This window comes from Penicillium oxalicum, chromosome VI (genome assembly GCF_001723175.1).
Source record: "Penicillium oxalicum strain HP7-1 chromosome VI, whole genome shotgun sequence".
Taxonomy (NCBI): domain Eukaryota; kingdom Fungi; phylum Ascomycota; class Eurotiomycetes; order Eurotiales; family Aspergillaceae; genus Penicillium; species Penicillium oxalicum.
This window is the reverse complement of record NC_064655.1, coordinates 1,507,799-1,523,679: the sequence shown is the minus strand read 5'-3', so window position 1 is coordinate 1,523,679 and position 15,881 is coordinate 1,507,799. Positions and strand designations below refer to the sequence as shown.

The 15,881-nt window shown below is 49.4% G+C and overlaps 7 protein-coding genes across 7 annotated transcripts; 4 read left to right on the top strand and 3 right to left on the bottom strand.

Annotated features, from left to right (window-relative positions):
• Nucleotides 1–551: 551 nt before the first annotated feature.
• Nucleotides 552–1,433, bottom strand: POX_f07828 (uncharacterized protein; the record flags this gene model as incomplete). The annotated part of the gene is made up of 2 exons (XM_050116622.1): nucleotides 552–1,204; nucleotides 1,262–1,433. 2 exons carry the CDS (start codon nucleotides 1,431–1,433, stop codon nucleotides 552–554), a joined length of 825 nt encoding a protein of 274 aa, XP_049966761.1.
• A 1,707-nt stretch (nucleotides 1,434–3,140) lies between these two features.
• On the top strand, nucleotides 3,141–3,305 carry POX_f07827 (uncharacterized protein; the record flags this gene model as incomplete). Its single annotated transcript, XM_050116621.1, has 1 exon — nucleotides 3,141–3,305. One exon carries the CDS (start codon nucleotides 3,141–3,143, stop codon nucleotides 3,303–3,305), a length of 165 nt encoding a protein of 54 aa, XP_049966760.1.
• Nucleotides 3,306–3,658: 353 nt separating this feature from the next.
• POX_f07826 (uncharacterized protein) lies at nucleotides 3,659–4,501 on the top strand (the record flags this gene model as incomplete). Its single annotated transcript, XM_050116620.1, has 1 exon — nucleotides 3,659–4,501. The coding sequence occupies one exon, from the start codon at nucleotides 3,659–3,661 to the stop codon at nucleotides 4,499–4,501; it is 843 nt and encodes a 280-aa protein (XP_049966759.1).
• Nucleotides 4,502–5,229: 728 nt separating this feature from the next.
• POX_f07825 (uncharacterized protein) lies at nucleotides 5,230–6,101 on the bottom strand (the record flags this gene model as incomplete). Its single annotated transcript, XM_050116619.1, has 2 exons — nucleotides 5,230–5,870; nucleotides 5,930–6,101. 2 exons carry the CDS (start codon nucleotides 6,099–6,101, stop codon nucleotides 5,230–5,232), a joined length of 813 nt encoding a protein of 270 aa, XP_049966758.1.
• Nucleotides 6,102–7,261: 1,160 nt separating this feature from the next.
• Nucleotides 7,262–7,622, top strand: POX_f07824 (uncharacterized protein; the record flags this gene model as incomplete). Its single annotated transcript, XM_050116618.1, has 2 exons — nucleotides 7,262–7,267; nucleotides 7,323–7,622. The coding sequence occupies 2 exons, from the start codon at nucleotides 7,262–7,264 to the stop codon at nucleotides 7,620–7,622; spliced, it is 306 nt and encodes a 101-aa protein (XP_049966757.1).
• Nucleotides 7,623–8,909: 1,287 nt separating this feature from the next.
• POX_f07823 (Sterol 3-beta-glucosyltransferase) lies at nucleotides 8,910–11,857 on the top strand (the record flags this gene model as incomplete). The annotated part of the gene is made up of 7 exons (XM_050116617.1): nucleotides 8,910–9,018; nucleotides 9,148–9,829; nucleotides 9,895–10,052; nucleotides 10,124–10,487; nucleotides 10,580–10,930; nucleotides 10,995–11,557; nucleotides 11,658–11,857. 7 exons carry the CDS (start codon nucleotides 8,910–8,912, stop codon nucleotides 11,855–11,857), a joined length of 2,427 nt encoding a protein of 808 aa, XP_049966756.1.
• A 337-nt stretch (nucleotides 11,858–12,194) lies between these two features.
• Nucleotides 12,195–14,686, bottom strand: POX_f07822 (Ino eighty subunit 1; the record flags this gene model as incomplete). The annotated part of the gene is made up of 4 exons (XM_050116616.1): nucleotides 12,195–13,453; nucleotides 13,513–13,566; nucleotides 13,625–14,164; nucleotides 14,254–14,686. The coding sequence occupies 4 exons, from the start codon at nucleotides 14,684–14,686 to the stop codon at nucleotides 12,195–12,197; spliced, it is 2,286 nt and encodes a 761-aa protein (XP_049966755.1).
• Between the last annotated feature and the right edge of the window lie 1,195 nt (nucleotides 14,687–15,881).

The following is a 15,881-nucleotide window of genomic DNA, read 5'->3' as shown; positions in this document are numbered from 1 at the left end:
CCTGGACAGACTTGCCGTTGTAGTACACCTGGCCTTGGTGACAGCGAGGGCCTGCGCGTTCACACAGGTGCTTTTGGTCGCATCGTAGATGAAGATGGAGACACAGCTTGGGTTATAGATCTCGTAACATCTACCTCAAGCCACCCAGACCCATTTACTGACATTAGCTGATGGGTAGCTTCATGGACCGAATACATAAAGCCAGCAATCAATTCATTTCTGTTCAGACCAATGCTCATCGAGTCTCGCCGGAGCTATGCACACTAACGTCTATCAGATTGTATTACTGTATTAGAACACAAGAATTGAATGATAGAACACCAGAATTGAACAAGAGAACACAAGAATGGAACAAGAGAACACAATAATGGAACAAGAGAACATAAGAATGGAACAAGAGAACACAAGAATTGAACTCCTTTTCGGAACTTCACAATCTGAGCTCCACCGAGGTCCACAACGACTTCCTTGCCTTATCAGTATAACAAGTCAAAAATTGCCAGCCACCATATTTGCATGCAAGGAAAAAGAATCACCAACAATCGATGTCCTTATTTATATTGAAAGCCATCCATCATCAACGACCCATCCTCTGTACCGAATTTGACCAAATCGCTTGGATAGCGTAAAGCCCAGACAATCATTACTGCAATCATCAGAACCGAGTCGAAGATGTACATGGTCCATTCGTGACTCAAGAGATATCCCTTCTGGCCCATGGCAAATTCGAGAACCCTGAAGATCGACCGAGTCATGATCAATCCGCTAATCAGGTAAAGTGGATAAAGATGACTCTTCCATAGAGTTCCCCCGGCCGTAGGGGAACGAGTCATCCTTTTCTCGAACACACGGGCAACAACGATGAAAAATCCGAACATGATGACTTGAACTAGAAGTCCAACAACAGTAATGCTCTTGGCCATAGAAGCCATCGATCCTCCCATAGCCATCATGCCAGATCCAGTGCCTTGAATCATAAAGGAAAATACATCGCTAGCAACAAAAATCTTTGTAAGCCAGTTGATGCGGATGAGAGAGTGTTGCTCTGCACGAACGCCTCGGATAAGCCGTCCGAGCACCATATAAACTGACGCGGCGAAGAGAACAGGACCGAGAAGGATAAAGATACTCTGGACGGAGTATGGAACCAGTGCCGCTGTATTTTCGTAGCAAGCTGCTCGGGCAATGTACCCAACGATTTCGACTACAACACCCCACAGTCAGTAAAGGAGTATCTAAATGCGCGCGCAGAATCACTCACAAAGTCCGCCTATACAGAACGGGATGCAAAAACGAGTTTTTGTTTTCCAGGCTTTCCAGCAATGGAAACTTGTGGCGCAAATAAAAAGAATGAGGAATAGAACTGACGCTCCTATTGACGGAACGTAATCCCAGAGGAAATAGTCCCCCTTGTAGGGCTTGAGCTCAGGCATGTCGTGTTAGACTGAGGGTGGCGCTCGATGGCTATTAAGAGTGATGATAGATCTGATGGATAAAAGCCAATAGCCTGGGCGAAAAGGGTGCTTTTATAACTTATCTTGAGGTTCGAGCAGTGGTTCGCCTTTTTTGTAAGCCTCGACCGCCGAGGGTGAAACCTAGCAATCTATGTGAACGATAATACGGTAGAAGTTCATGAAACCTTCAAATAGTTGGTTGGAGCCAGGCACCCTGATCCCTAAGCCGTTTCAATTACTTACGGAGATGTTTCAGTCCCTAAAAGTCTTGTTATTGGACTGGAAGGGGTATTCCCACTCTAAAAAAGAACAAAGTACTCCGTAGTTCGCTCAGCAACTAGAATACTCATTAAGAACCAGGGATTTATAGGCTAGTATTACTGGTCAACCTGGATTCCTCGTGGAACACGGTACCGTAAAATCAATTCCCTCGGGGCTGTAAAATGCCTCTGATAACAGCGATGCCCAAATTCCAGGCTTCCCCTTCGCTACTCGATTAACTGGAACGCAATCGTGTGTCAAGAGTTTTGCAGCCCGTTACTAGTCCAGGTGCAGCACCAAAGACGGATGCTCTATCAGTGATTCGACCCAATGAGAGGAGGGACGTATTCGCAAATTTGCACATTGATCTTCGCACTTTGCTAAATTTTAGCTTATAGCCTAAAAATGTCCATAAATCCTTTGGAAAATACTTTGGAAGTCTTGTCTGGAGTCTAAACTTAACATAGTATGCGCTAGATAAAAGTGGACATGTGGCTGGCTCCTTGATATCCCCACTCTGATCCGCTCTGACAAATAAGAGGAGGGCCGTAGTCGTATTAGCAGATCCTGCCCCATCGCGTCACTAGAATCATTGACGCCCTATCCACTCGGACCGTATCTGTAACCACGAGCGCGAGGCTATAGCAAAAGAACTATGCTTACCTGAGCAGTTGCGAGAGGTCATGTGTGCTAGTGGCGATCTATTGGGATAATTGAGCAACGGCATCGCCGGATTTACATACTCAGGCATGGCCAGAGCACCTCGGTCGAACTGGTCACGAACGGCGTGGATATGCAGGAACCGCTCACCATTATAAGATGTAAACTATGCTTATGCCGGGCCATGCTTAGTTCCAAAACCTATCGTGTCGATGATCCGATCGTCTATTTCCAGTCCTGGTCTCTATAGCGAGAAGAAAAAGAAATAAGCCATCGATTCGGTATGATGCGAGAAGTCATCGGTCGGTATCGAGTATGTAAAGCTTACCATCTACCCACAATTCATCGCAGCAGCTTGTAAGTCAACGATAATGGAGTGGTATAAGAACTGCCAGTATTAATATCTTCTCTTAACCTCCTCCACATTACTCTATTTGACATTCAGTGGCCCCTTTCTCAGAATCTCAGCCTGTCGTTCTTTTTATGCCATTTTGTAGTAGCGTAGATTTCGGACAGAAGCCAAGACAGCCAACAATGGTCTATGACTTTCCTTCCTCTCTTTAGGTTACTAGTCATTTAGGTAACCAAGGAGTTGGTTGGTTATTTTTGCGTGTAGGGCCACTTCCCTCCGTTCTCATCATGTGACTCGCTTCGCGGGGGAGGCAACCCTTTTTCTTGAAAATCCCGGTCTGATTCGCATGTCAGCCCAACCCTCGTTTTCTAAGTGGGCACGCGCGCTGCCTCAAACCATCCATGCGCCTGTAGATGCCAGGCGCTAGAGTTCTTTCCGAGCGAGCGTGGTTCGCCCATCAAGTATCATTGCGCTACGTACCTCCCGATTGCAAAGAGTCTTCACGGCTGGAGATTGCGAACAATGCCACGAGCTCGAAGGTCGCATCGAAAATCAAGACTAGGGTGCCTGAAATGTAAGAAGCGCAGGATAAAGGTAAGATTTCGCGCGTGAACATCAAGTTTCCCACCGGTCCTCTCTGCGCTCTTTCGGTGTCTGAAAAATGTTACCGATTAAGTAGCGACGTGGGCTAATGCTAGATGATGACGCTGACCTAGATTGACAGTGTGACGAGCAGAGGCCTGCATGCAAAAACTGTTTGCTTCACGAAATCGAGTGTGAATACTCGAACGAGGCCCCGCCAACAGCAGCGCTCGGGAAGCCCAATAGCCCTGAGATAGCAATCCCTTCGATTATACTTTCACCAGCGGAGAGTGCATCATCATATGAGCCTGGACCGCCGAAACTATTCAGGGATACCGAATTAACCCAAATGCGCTTGATACATCACTTTACTACATCAACGTGTCAGACTTTGGCTTCTACGCGTGAGCTGCTCGCCCTATGGCGGTTTCAGGTTCCGAAAGTTGCGTTTGAACACCAATTTCTCCTTCAGATGATACTTGCCATCTCCGCCCTACACACTCATCGCGAGGCCCAATCAGAAGGCCAATCAAGTCTAGCGTACGCTCACCAGGTCTACTACATGTCCCTGGAACAATCTTTCCCGGCTCTATCGCAAATTTCTTGCTCGAACTGCGAAGCATTATACGCCTTCGCTCTGCTTGCCTTGGCTTTCGAACTTGGTACGCTACATACTCGCACGAGTCTACTCTTTAACTCCGATGGCTCTTTGGCCAACTGGATCTCCCATACTCGTGGCATCCGCACAATCCTCGGTTCGTCCTGGCATGATCTCGCCTCGGGCGTTTTTAAGCCGATGATTCAGTGTACTTTCCTCGAGACCAGCCCGGCAAATATAGAGTCCCGTTTGGAGGAGCTCATACGCTATATTGAAGAAGAATGCTCCACAAGCGCAGCCCACGTCTATGCAAAGACTGTATCTGAGCTCATACGGTGGTCAAAATTAACGGGTCATGGATTCTACGGCTGGCTAAGTCATTTCTCAGATGACTACGGTGAGTGCCTTGCCAGGAAGGACCCCTATGCATTGGTCATCTTCGGGTATGCTTCTGTCAATCTCAAATACGAAGAACCTGCATACTGGGTCCGCGGTTGCGCCGAAAGACTGTTACGTGAGACATATGAGCACCTGAACACCTCAATGAGGACCTGGCTTCATTGGCCCATGTCAGAGTTTGGATTGGCTTGGTGACATGATAAGTTGTATCACATAGAGGAGTAGATAATCGCACCATGGACTTTTTAGACGGTTTCTTTGCCGGTCATCAATCATGCAGGTGAACTGTGGCACATTGCGATGTGCTGATAGACAGACCTAGCCCGCCCTCAACACACCTGACTGTTGGGCCAGCAAGCATCTGGACAGGGCAAACTCCCTCATGTACTAACAGAAAAATTTCAATGTAGTAAAGGCATATGGCAGGCTGGACTATCCAGAAAGCGCTTGATCAGAGGACGCCTCCTAATTTGCATTTATCATCCTCTTCACCCTCCTCTCATCGCAGCATAAGAATGAGAATAGCTTCACAAAAAGACAAAAGGGGGAACATGAGGAACGTCCTTTAAGAATACTTAAGTAAAAAATCCCGAACGGTTCTTCGTTCCATACACTTTCTACAAACAAGGCATAGCCTTAGAGGCTTATGATCTACCACGAGAGGGTGTGAGAGAAACTCAGAGAAAAAGACAGATAACGAGCATTTTAGATCAGAGAGAATACAAAATTTTTCGAAAATAACAACAGTCATAGGGTAGATGTTGAAGCTTGCCTTTCAATTTTCCACCAGAGCATCCGTCCAAAGTTCTTGACCACCTGAAATATCTGGCTCTCACGATCTTTATAGAAGCGAGGTTAAGACTTCCAGTGTGCGCCATGACATGTCACATAAAACATCACTTCGTAATGACGCTGAATATGCCTTACGCATCTTCGAAGTCAAGATTCTCATCTTGCGCATCACTCTGCAAACACCCTGGATGACGGACAATCCAGACAGCCATCACGCAAAACATCAACACGGAGTCAAAAATATACATAGACCATTCGTGACTCAAGAGGTATCCCGTTTGGCCCATGGCATATTCAATCACTCGGAAGATTGAACGAACCATGATCAACGCACAGATTATGTAGAGTGGGAGCAGATGCGTTTTCCTAATGCTGATCGCCGTTGGAACATTGTCCTTGATTCTTTGGTCACAGATCCTCAAGGTGACGAAAAAGAAGCCAAACATGATAACCTGGATGACCAGACCGGTGATCACAATTGCTTTGGCGACTCCAGCGAAATTTCCTCCAGTTGACATCATGCCAGCGCCAGTGCCTTGCACTAAGAACGAAATCACATCGCTAGAGACGAAAGTCCGCGTGAGCCATCGCAGTCGGATAGGCGAGTATTTTTCGGCACGAATGCCTCGAACGATCCGACCAAGGGCCATGTAAACCGAAGCAGCGAAAAATAGTGGCCCGAGCAGGATGAAAACATTCTGAATGCAGTAGGAAATAAGATTGCTGGTGTCGGTATAGCATGCGGCTCGAGCTGCATATCCGATAATTTCAACTAAAGAATGAGATTAGTTCAAATGCTGTACTTTCGGGTTTCGGCTCTTGGTGACTTACGTAGTCCACCGATACAGAACGAAATACAAAACCAGGATCGTATTTTCCACATTCTCCAGCAATGGGCTGCTGTTAGAAAGGTGAAAAGACAGAGAAAGATAATTGATGCAGCTAAAGATGGCACATATTGCCAGAGATAATAATCTCCGTTATAGGGCTTGAGTTCGGGCATGTCGTGTGTCCGGTACCAAGTGCGCTGTCAAGACAGTCTGGAAAGAAGAAGTTGGACTGATTGTTTCTAGTGATCGCGGACAAGTACCTCTTTTATCTATTCTCGGAGTTTACAAATTCTAGAAACTCTGGGAGTTAGGCCTTTCCTAACAGAGGCACGTAGAGGATAGAAAGCCAGGTACGCTAAAAGTTCCTTCGGCGCATGAGTTGATTTACCACGTCGATAAGGACGGCGAGGCTTGGTTAGCCAGTCGTTGACAAAATAGAATACTCAGACCTACATTGCTTAGACATATCCCAACCAATAGCCTCTATACTTTGTTCAGAAGGTGGCGCGCACATCCACGGGAAGAGCCATAAATCTCTTCGACTTTCAATCCAGACCAATGAGAATGTGCGCGTACTCGTGTCTAAATTCAAGCCTACGATAAGATTTGATTGGTGACTGTACTCCACCCCACGCTACATATTATAACCCACTTTTACTGCACTTTGAGTCCAATTGAGACCTTCTCGAACTCGTACCTAGAGAAAAATCCCTCCAGGTGTGCTCTGATATCCACGAAAGTATCGCCGTACATCTGTCTTGGGATCTTGGTGGCCAATTCACGACGTACCACCCCTTGGCGAAGCGCCACACCGGGATCTGCACCATCTCTTAGTAAACAATCCATCAGATTTCTTGGTGGGTCACGTTAACAGCCATCCAGCCCAATCATTGAATTCTCGTACTCGGGTCAAGGAATAGTGCTCCCGTTGAGCTTAAACTTTTGGTTTCGCCCTTACTAAATGTGAGAGAGGGAGTGCCTAGGTGATAGGGAGAGAGAAGATGATAGTAGGATTGGTAGGGAGCGAGACAATGCTATCTATTGTAGTAGGGGATACGCACCCCCTACAGTATGACTTTTGCTCGGTCGGCCAGTCTTGTCTTAGCCTGTTCATCATGTTTATTTTGCGCAGGCACTATATAGAAGATTAGCTCACCGATCCGCACTTAGATCCTTAGGCAATTCAACATCAGCTTCAAGTCATCATTCGTCTCATCATGTATCCCTTCTACCATCGCTTCTGCATCTATATTTGGGATAGAGGAGGGAAGAATTTAAATATTTGAAGTTAAAAAGACGGCGCTCATTTTGCTTTATATTCTACAGTTGCACTATGGCAGTTAAGCTCACCATAAGATTCTTTTGTCTTCGCTCTTGACTGACGTACTTTTCAGAAGGGTGACGAGGCCCTCGCCGGGAGCGAGGAACGGAATATTGCTAGCTATCGATCTCCTCCGGATCTGGAAAATGACAGAACAATCAAACTCCAAGGACTGTGTATATCAATTTTCAAGGGTGCTCGGCTAGGGGGGGCGACGAGTGTTATATATGCTCCTCTGTCGGAGCTGATGTGGCTCAAGGGTGCGGAATGGTGGGCTACGCTGACCAATGCTGTGAGCGCGACCGCCTTTCTAACCACCGCCCAACGACCTTTTACCGCCATAGTGCAAGGGATTATTCCTTGGAAACACTAGCTTTCTGCGCAGCTAGACCACTTATTCTAGCAGCGACCCAAAATCAACTATTCACCCAAGTTTGACATATTTGCTACTTGCTACAAGTGAGATCGCTTTTAGACAAGCATACCTGAGTCACAAAGGCTTAAAGGAGGGTCACAGACATTGGGGTCAGTGTCTTCTGTCATACGCTGTACTATTGAGCAAGTCATTACTTGCGCTGTCTTTCATTGGGATGTGACACATGTTGGGAATACTGTCAATTCACTCAATTTGAGGGCAAAGGGGGCTTAGAAATAAGAACGTGTAGACTACACATTGAGGAAAGGGGGAAAGAGGGATGAACTCCGTTCTAGTTGTGGGTATCTGAAAGTTTGATTTACCGTTTGACTGCCCAACTTCACTACCGTTTCGAATGATATCCTAAAAAACGCCCTGCTCTTAGTAACCAACTGCGTATCCTTCCAGGGGGCTGAGACTACGACTGACATCCCCCAAAAAGAAGCCGAATAGGCCCCGGGACATCACTTCTGGTCCTCCCGTTGCCCTCGCCTGCTGCGCCTGGCCCGCCGCACCGGACGGAGGACACCTTGGGGACAAAGAGGCAACTCTACCATTAGCGTTCAATTGCACAGACCAGGTGCGGACATTGCCTGTTTGTTGACAAGTCATCGCTGGTCTTGAAGATGAGAGATGGCTCCCATGTGGGAGTTGACGGGAGGGAGAGGTGACAAGACAGTGTATTGGGGCGCTAGCCGGAACGGCAAAACTGACTGGATGCAGTAAATCACAGGTCCCAATATTACAATACAAACGGCGACAGAGACGGTAAGAATAAAGTACAACATACAGAAGATGATCTTATGAAAGAGTGGGAACCACCTGACTTCCATGACTTCGAAGAAGGCCGTGTCTACTTCACCCCCTTCTCCCCTTGTCAACCCACTTCAAGAATCAGATCAGAAAGGGCTCTAGTGTATCAAACTGGACTGATTTTCAAGTCTGGTGTGAGATCTCCACTTACCGGGAAAAGTCCCTCTTCGCCTCAAAGGTTAGGGGTCTCGAGGGAGCCTATAAAAAGACATGCAGTACGATTACGAGTTTCACCGCAGCCACGGGCGATGATGTCGTGAGCGCTGAGGAGTGAAATCGCTGAAGAGATCAACAGACACACTGGAATCACACCTGCTTCCCTCCTCCCCCCCCCTCTGCCGTTCTTCTTTAGAAAGCTCACACCTCCATTTTCCCTCCCACTTGGGCGGCTGCTGATTATTTCATGGACTCGGCGGTTTGCTTCTATTCAGTATGAGCAAGCTACCATCTTCGGGCGGCGCAGCGGCCCCGTCTGAAGCTCCCCCAGCATACACACCATACCTTGACCCTCAATTGACTGCAGAGTCTGCCAATGCACACAGTATGTTCATCATCTACAGTGCCACCAGCATCTCTTGGAATTGTACTTGAGGAAGTGGAACATGCAGCCCGGCAGGCAAAAGAGGGGACAAACAAAAAACATAATAAGCTAATTTGTGACAACGTCCAGCCGATGGTCGTATCGATGTCCATCTCGATTCCAAGCTTGCCAGATCCCTGGCCAGAATTGCCGACCAGCAGCGAGAGGACATCTTTCTGGCCCCAAGCCAGTCTGAGGATCAGGTCTTCGCGATCGACCTCAAACTCAACATCGTTATTCAAATAGTGGGAAGCCGTGGAGACGTGCAGCCTTTTATCGCTCTTGGGAATGCCTTGCAAGCCCATGGTCATCGGGTCCGCATCGCAACGCACAATGTCTTTGAGAACTTTGTCAAAGAGTCACATCTGGAGTTCTTTCCAATTGGGGGAGACCCGGCCCAACTCATGGCCTACATGGTCAAGAATCCGGGTTTGATCCCGCAGATGAAGACTTTGCGCGATGGAGAAATCAAGAAAAAGCAGGTCATGGTTGGCCAGATGCTTGAGGGCTGCTGGAGATCATGTATAGAAGACGACCCCACCACGCAAGAGCCGTTTGTGGCGGACGCTATCATTGCCAACCCGCCGAGTTTTGCACACATTCACTGTGCACAGGCTTTGGGTATCCCCGTTCATCTCATGTTCACCATGCCCTGGAGTAGCACCAGAGCGTTCCCGCATCCACTGGCCAATCTGATGAACGGATCCATGGAAAATCCAGGGACCGCGAATTGGGTTTCTTACGCCATTGTGGAATGGCTGACATGGCAAGGGTGAGTGACTCGTTGACTGGACTCTCCTGTCGCATCTTGAGCAATATCTCACGCAAAAATCATAGATTAGGAGATGTGATCAATCGCTTCCGGTCCTCTATAGATTTGGCACCCGTTCCCCGGACGGAGGGGCCTTGTCTGGCTGAAGCTCTGGAGATCCCCATGACCTACTGTTGGTCGCCTGCATTAGTCCCTAGGCCCACAGACTGGCCCGCTCATATTGGTCAGTTTTCAAAGTTCAAATGACTTGGGAAATGTATCATGCTGATGGATTCCCTTGCATGATCGTTCTAGATGTTTGCGGCTTCTTCTTCTCTGACCCACCCTCATATACACCACCGCCCGATTTGGCCCACTTTCTCGATTCTGGCCCTACCCCAGTCTATATCGGATTTGGCAGTATCGTTGTTGAAGATCCTCAGAAGTTAATCGACACTGTCTTGAAGGCTGTCTCCAGGGCCGGTGTGCGCGCCATCGTTTCAAAAGGATGGAGCGAACTAGCCGGGCCCCCTGATTCGAATATCTTCTACATAGGCGATTGTCCCCATGGGTGGCTCTTCGATCATGTGGCCGCCGTGGTTCATCATGGAGGTGCCGGTACAACTGCATGTGGGTTGCTAAACGGGCGACCGACGGCCATCGTTCCCTTCTTCGGCGAGTGAGTTGACCCTCCCACGTCTGCTTAGCAGGACGGGAAAGAAGCCAACTTGCACAAGATGCAGCATACTGATTTCATATCCTGCGATCCAGCCAACCATTCTGGGGTGACATGGTCGCCAGCGCAGGCGCTGGTCCCGAACCGATTCCCCACGCCGCGCTAAACCCTCTCAATTTGGCCGAAGCAATCTGCTTTTGCCTCAGACCAGAGGCAAGAGCCGCAGCACAGGATATTGCTATCAGGATGAAATCAGAATCGGGAGTCGCGACGGCAGTGAATTCCTTCCACCGTAATCTGCCGCTGGATAGAATGCGATGCAACCTCATTCCAGGACAACCTGCCGCATGGGCGTACACAAAAAAAAAGCAGACTCTGACCCTTTCCAAAGCGGCCATGAATGTATTGATTGAATACAAGCGAATCAACGCTAAAGATGTCAAATGGTCAGTAGGAATTCGCTGCGCAGCTTGGCGATCTGGTCTACAACGGGCTTACATTTCAAACCAGCTTTGCTCTAAATCCAATCATCATCGAGAACCGCCGCTGGGATCCCTTGACCGGCGTCTTATCAGCCGCCATGTCCACGGGTTCAAATATGCTAGTCTCAACCGGCGAGATGTTCTACAACCCTTACAAAGAGTTTAAAACCAGTCAATTGCAGAGACAGCCCCAAGGAAGCCCTTCTGATCAGCAGCTGTCTCTTGCGACGAAGCGATCCAATAGTAATGGGTTCGAAACCGCAGCGAAGATGGCAGGAGCAGGCTTACAAGGATTTGGCAAGTTCACCGCGACGTATTTCCGAGGCATCCTTGTAGATATTCCTTACGCCGCTGCGGAGGGATTTCGGCGCGCCCCCCAACTAGCCGGCGAGACGCCCAAGGACTACGGCAATGTTCATGATTGGAAATCAGGAGCGGTCGTTGGCGGGAAGAACTTTGTCGGTGGTATGACGTCGGGACTCACGGGGCTATTCAAACACCCCGCGAAGGGATTCCTAGAGGAAGGCCCAGCAGGAGCTATGAAGGGTCTCGGGAAAGGTGTCATGGGTTTGGCCACGCACATGCCTTCAGGTAAGCGTGGATGCTTATCCCCCCCCCCCCCCCCCCAAATCCGTGTTGCAGTACAGACTGTTGCGCAAACTTTGATCATCACTGACACCGAGCCTTTCAGCTGGTATTGGGCTAGTAGCTTATCCCTTTCAAGGCATCTCTCGAAGCATTGAAGCTGCATTTCGGACAAAAACACCCAAGGCGATTGTACACGCCAGGCTTCGAGAAGGCTACGCCCTCACAGAGCAAATACAGCTTCCCAAAGAAGCGAAAGATGAGATTGTACGAGTTTTCGATGTGCTCCTAGCTAGCATCAAGTAACACGAGGATGCGCCGTGTGGGCCTGTCAAAGAAAGCTTTGAATTAATAGAAATTTCACTTTCAAAGTCACAGACAATCTAGACAATTTCACTGGCAAGTCTCTGAGAAGGATCGCCACCGTCCATGCATACATCGGATCGGTCTTGAGCTAGAGGCAACACTGGAATTAAAGACGCGTGAGTCGTTAAGATCGTGCGAGGGTATGACATCAATTATTAGGCCAAAGTCGGTAGAAAGACTAATACAGCTCGAGGCTTCAAAATGTGAAAATAAATGTAGGAATCAGGAACACAAATGGCTCCAATTATAGCGCAGCAATACACAACGACAACTTTTCTCAGTCTTCCATCGCATCATCATCACCGTCATGCTGACCGTGTGGAGCAGGGGAGGAACTCCCATGGCGTGCGTATCCGTTGGGACCATCGTACGTCGAGGAATTCTCGTCGACATCCACATCACCTTCCTCATCACCGGATTCATCTGTGGAATCCCCATCCCCATCCCCGTCTCCATCGCCCTCGCCCTCTCCTTCTCCTTCTCCTTCTCCCTCGGCTTCGCCCTCGGCTTCTCCCTCGCCATCCCGAGGACCACCGTCTTCCTCCCCGGAAGCCTCACCCAAGAGCTCGCGGTCAAGCTCATCCAGCTCGCCTTCGAGGTCTTCGTCCCCTGCAGCATTCTCCGCATCCCAGTCCGGAGTACCGGCCGCGGGAGTGTCCGGGCCTTCAGCAGCAAGACGATTACGGGCAGCCTTTCCACGGGCTCCCGCTGTCTTTCTCGTCGCGCTTGGAGTAGACGCTGGGCCAGTGGACTTGCGCTTCGCGGCGGCAGAGCGTGGAATGCGCGGGCGGGCGCGATTGCTGCTTGCTCGTACGTTAGCCTCAATGGCTGCCTTGGCTTTCTGACGTTCCTCGCGTTCTTTCTGTCGATCCTTCTTCGGTCCATTGGCGTCTTCGTAGTCCCATCGGTCCAGACGTCTGGAAGCTTTGCGCACGACCGAGAGGAAGAAGCTGGCACATTCACCAAAGTCATCCTCCTCGTTGGGATTGGGCAGGAGTCCACCCTTGCCCCATGACTTTTCCTCATCCTCTGTGTCGTAGCCATCAGGCAGCCCTTGCAGAAGACGGCCGTAGCGCACGCAAGGAATTTCATTGTTTCGCTTTTGCCGGAGAGTGCGGTAAGCGTTGCTTTTCCGCTTGGCCAACAAGTACTCGATCCGCTGTCGCCGATTCTGTTCGACCGCGATTTGGTGTTGTGTGAGTGGCCGTGGTCGACGGCCAGAGCCGTGTGACAAAGACGGTTCAGCGATGAAGCGATTCAAAACAGGGTGACCAGAGCCCGGAGGAGCCGGCGAGGCGTCTGGGGTCTGATCCATGCGCGTCTTGAGAATAAGTCGCTGATGACCCACAACCCGATTCAGCGACGAGTCTCGTTTGGCCTGTTTGCTTCGATGCCGTGAATAGCCAGGAGTGATTTCATCCTCGTCGTCATCCAGGCCACGCTTCGCAGATGTATGCATAGGAGTTGACAAGGCAGAGCCGCGGCCCCCAGTACCCGAGTAGTCCCCCACGAACGAGTCTTCGTCGACGGCATAATCTATACGGTCCAAAGTCAGGTTTGTGAAGCATATTGCATGGGACATGGCAGGCAAATACCTTTTCTTGATCGCTTTGGCGCGCGGGGAATTGGCTCATCCTCCTCCAGAATCCCTATGAGTGTTGTTAGCCAGCTAGCTTGGCCACTGTCTGGATCCATCAGATCACTCACTTTTGCGTTCTAATCTCTTGGCTTCACCGTAATCGAGTTCCTCGGGCGTGTCCACGTTCTCCTGATTAGCCTGTTCTTCCGTCAAACTTTCGAACGCGGGGACCTTGATGGGAAGGCCGTCGGTGCCCTCGCCTTCGAGTCCCGCGCCAAAGGGGTTGTTCAGAGCAGCTTCTCGCGAGAAGTCGCTTTCCAGGTACCACCACATCAGCCACAAGAAGGCTTTTGCGCGAGTCTCGCTACTCAAAGTGGACCTCATGACCAGATCGAAAAAGTCGCGGGGTGGGAAGAAGTGAATCTCAGACACCTTTGGCGCATACTGAGCCAACACGAAGATAAGGTTGACGGGGTTCGTACGAGGAATCGCCTGTCGCTTGATCTTGTCCAATGTGTTGGGCTGATCCACATCTTCAGATGCACCCTTCAAGATGGACTTCAGACGGGGAGCATCCTGTAGCTGCTTGTAGGCATTGGAGTCCTGATAGGCTTGCAGGGAAGGGATGGAGTGATAGGTTCGTAACTGCGCACGCATTTCCGGGAAGACTGCAAATTGGTTCAACGAGGGCGAGAGTTAGCTTCACCGTTGCATCAAAAGTTTGTGGGAAGGGGCAGGGACGGCAACAGAGTCATACAGTTCAGGGTGGTGTTCATGCGACCGAAATTGACTAATAGACAGACCATGGCCATGCTGATTGCGGCAGGTTTATCGTTCTGAAGCTTGTCTTTCAAAATCTTGCTGGTCTTGCTACTCCTGGCCATCGCGTCTATGTAGATGTCGGCAAAATCGCAATTCTTCTTGCCGTCTGGGTATCGCGTGAAGACAGGAGTCTTGTCCTCAAAGACCAGTTTAAGGAACTGATATTGAATGTCCTTCCGCCACAGTGGGATGCCATCTTCCTTCTTCAGATGTCGGATCTTATTGCCAGAATAGACCGAGCCGATTGTGCCATTGGCCTGGCGCCTTGTTCCGACCGTTGCGCTGACTGTCGCATTGTGAGACTGGTCCTCTGTCGCCTCAGACGCTGCGACGGAATCGTCAACCGGTGTTGGCTCCACATCGACCATGTTGAGCGATGAATGCAATCGAGGCAGTGTGATTTTGGTATCTGCTGGCCAGTGTCGCTAAGGCTTTGGTTCGAGGGGGGCAGGATTGTGAATCAACCCAAGGTGCGTTGCCCCCTTTGGTTAAAATGGCGCTGAACGAAAACGGAAGGACGAGATAAATATCGATCGAGCTAGTGAGGAGTGGATGAATGAAATGATTGGAAGATGCAGGGTCGGGGAGAGGAGAAGGAAAACGGAGTGGTCAAGGAGTGAAGATAGGTGGAAAGATCGGAACTGGATTTGGAGCTTCTGTCAGGAAGTGGTGTTGTGCCGAGCGACGGATCCTCTACTTGCTGGAAAGTCAGCTGCAAAGATTGGCCCAAGTGACGGTGTATTATGTACCAGTGCCATTGTACCTCTCAGCCTCTCTCGCTGGCCCAGTTACTTTCTTGGAACTGATAAAAGTATTCCCTGCGCGATAGGTACCCGCGTCACCAAAAAACGGTTCGTACCCATGCCCGCGACGCGACATGAGCCCGATAACGAGGTCGAAATAGGCAAATTTTGAACTGTTTGCTTTCCTAATAAGAACCAGATGAATTTCCGTTTAGCCCTATTACTAGAGAAATTCCTCTGACCTTGAAACTTTACCTCTTGGATTTGCAGAATCGACTTTCGCGCATTTTGAATCCCATCAATGGTGGGTATTGGTGAACCTTCGGGCGTGTGGTTCCTCTATACCTACATATGTGGGTGTTGATCAACTTCTTAGGCTCTCGCTAAGCCTGTACCGCCGTGCGATACAATTCATGGAATCTAATCGCTGAGAGTTTGGTTTTACAGAAAACATGCTGCCAAGCAGCTCGAATAGGTCTAAACAGCTACAAGGGCGAAGCGAGGAAGGCCGTGTGACTATGCGATTCGATGTTTCAGAATTCCAAACGGGGGATATGTGGCCAACAGAATTTTTAGTCAACCGATCGGTTATCTGAAAAAGCCATCCAAGGTTGTTCTCGCCCGATATACCTTGTAGCCTAGAGAATGGCAAGCAAGACGATATCCTCCTCGGACGAGGTGCTATAGTCATCCTTTCGGAAAGACAAGATCCAAAATTCTTCCTCCCCTTCTCCTCTAGGGTTCTCTAGGATGATGACGGTACTTATTTCCGTGCATCTCGTGGACGGTCAGCTAGAATTGTGATTTTTGAATCAATTTT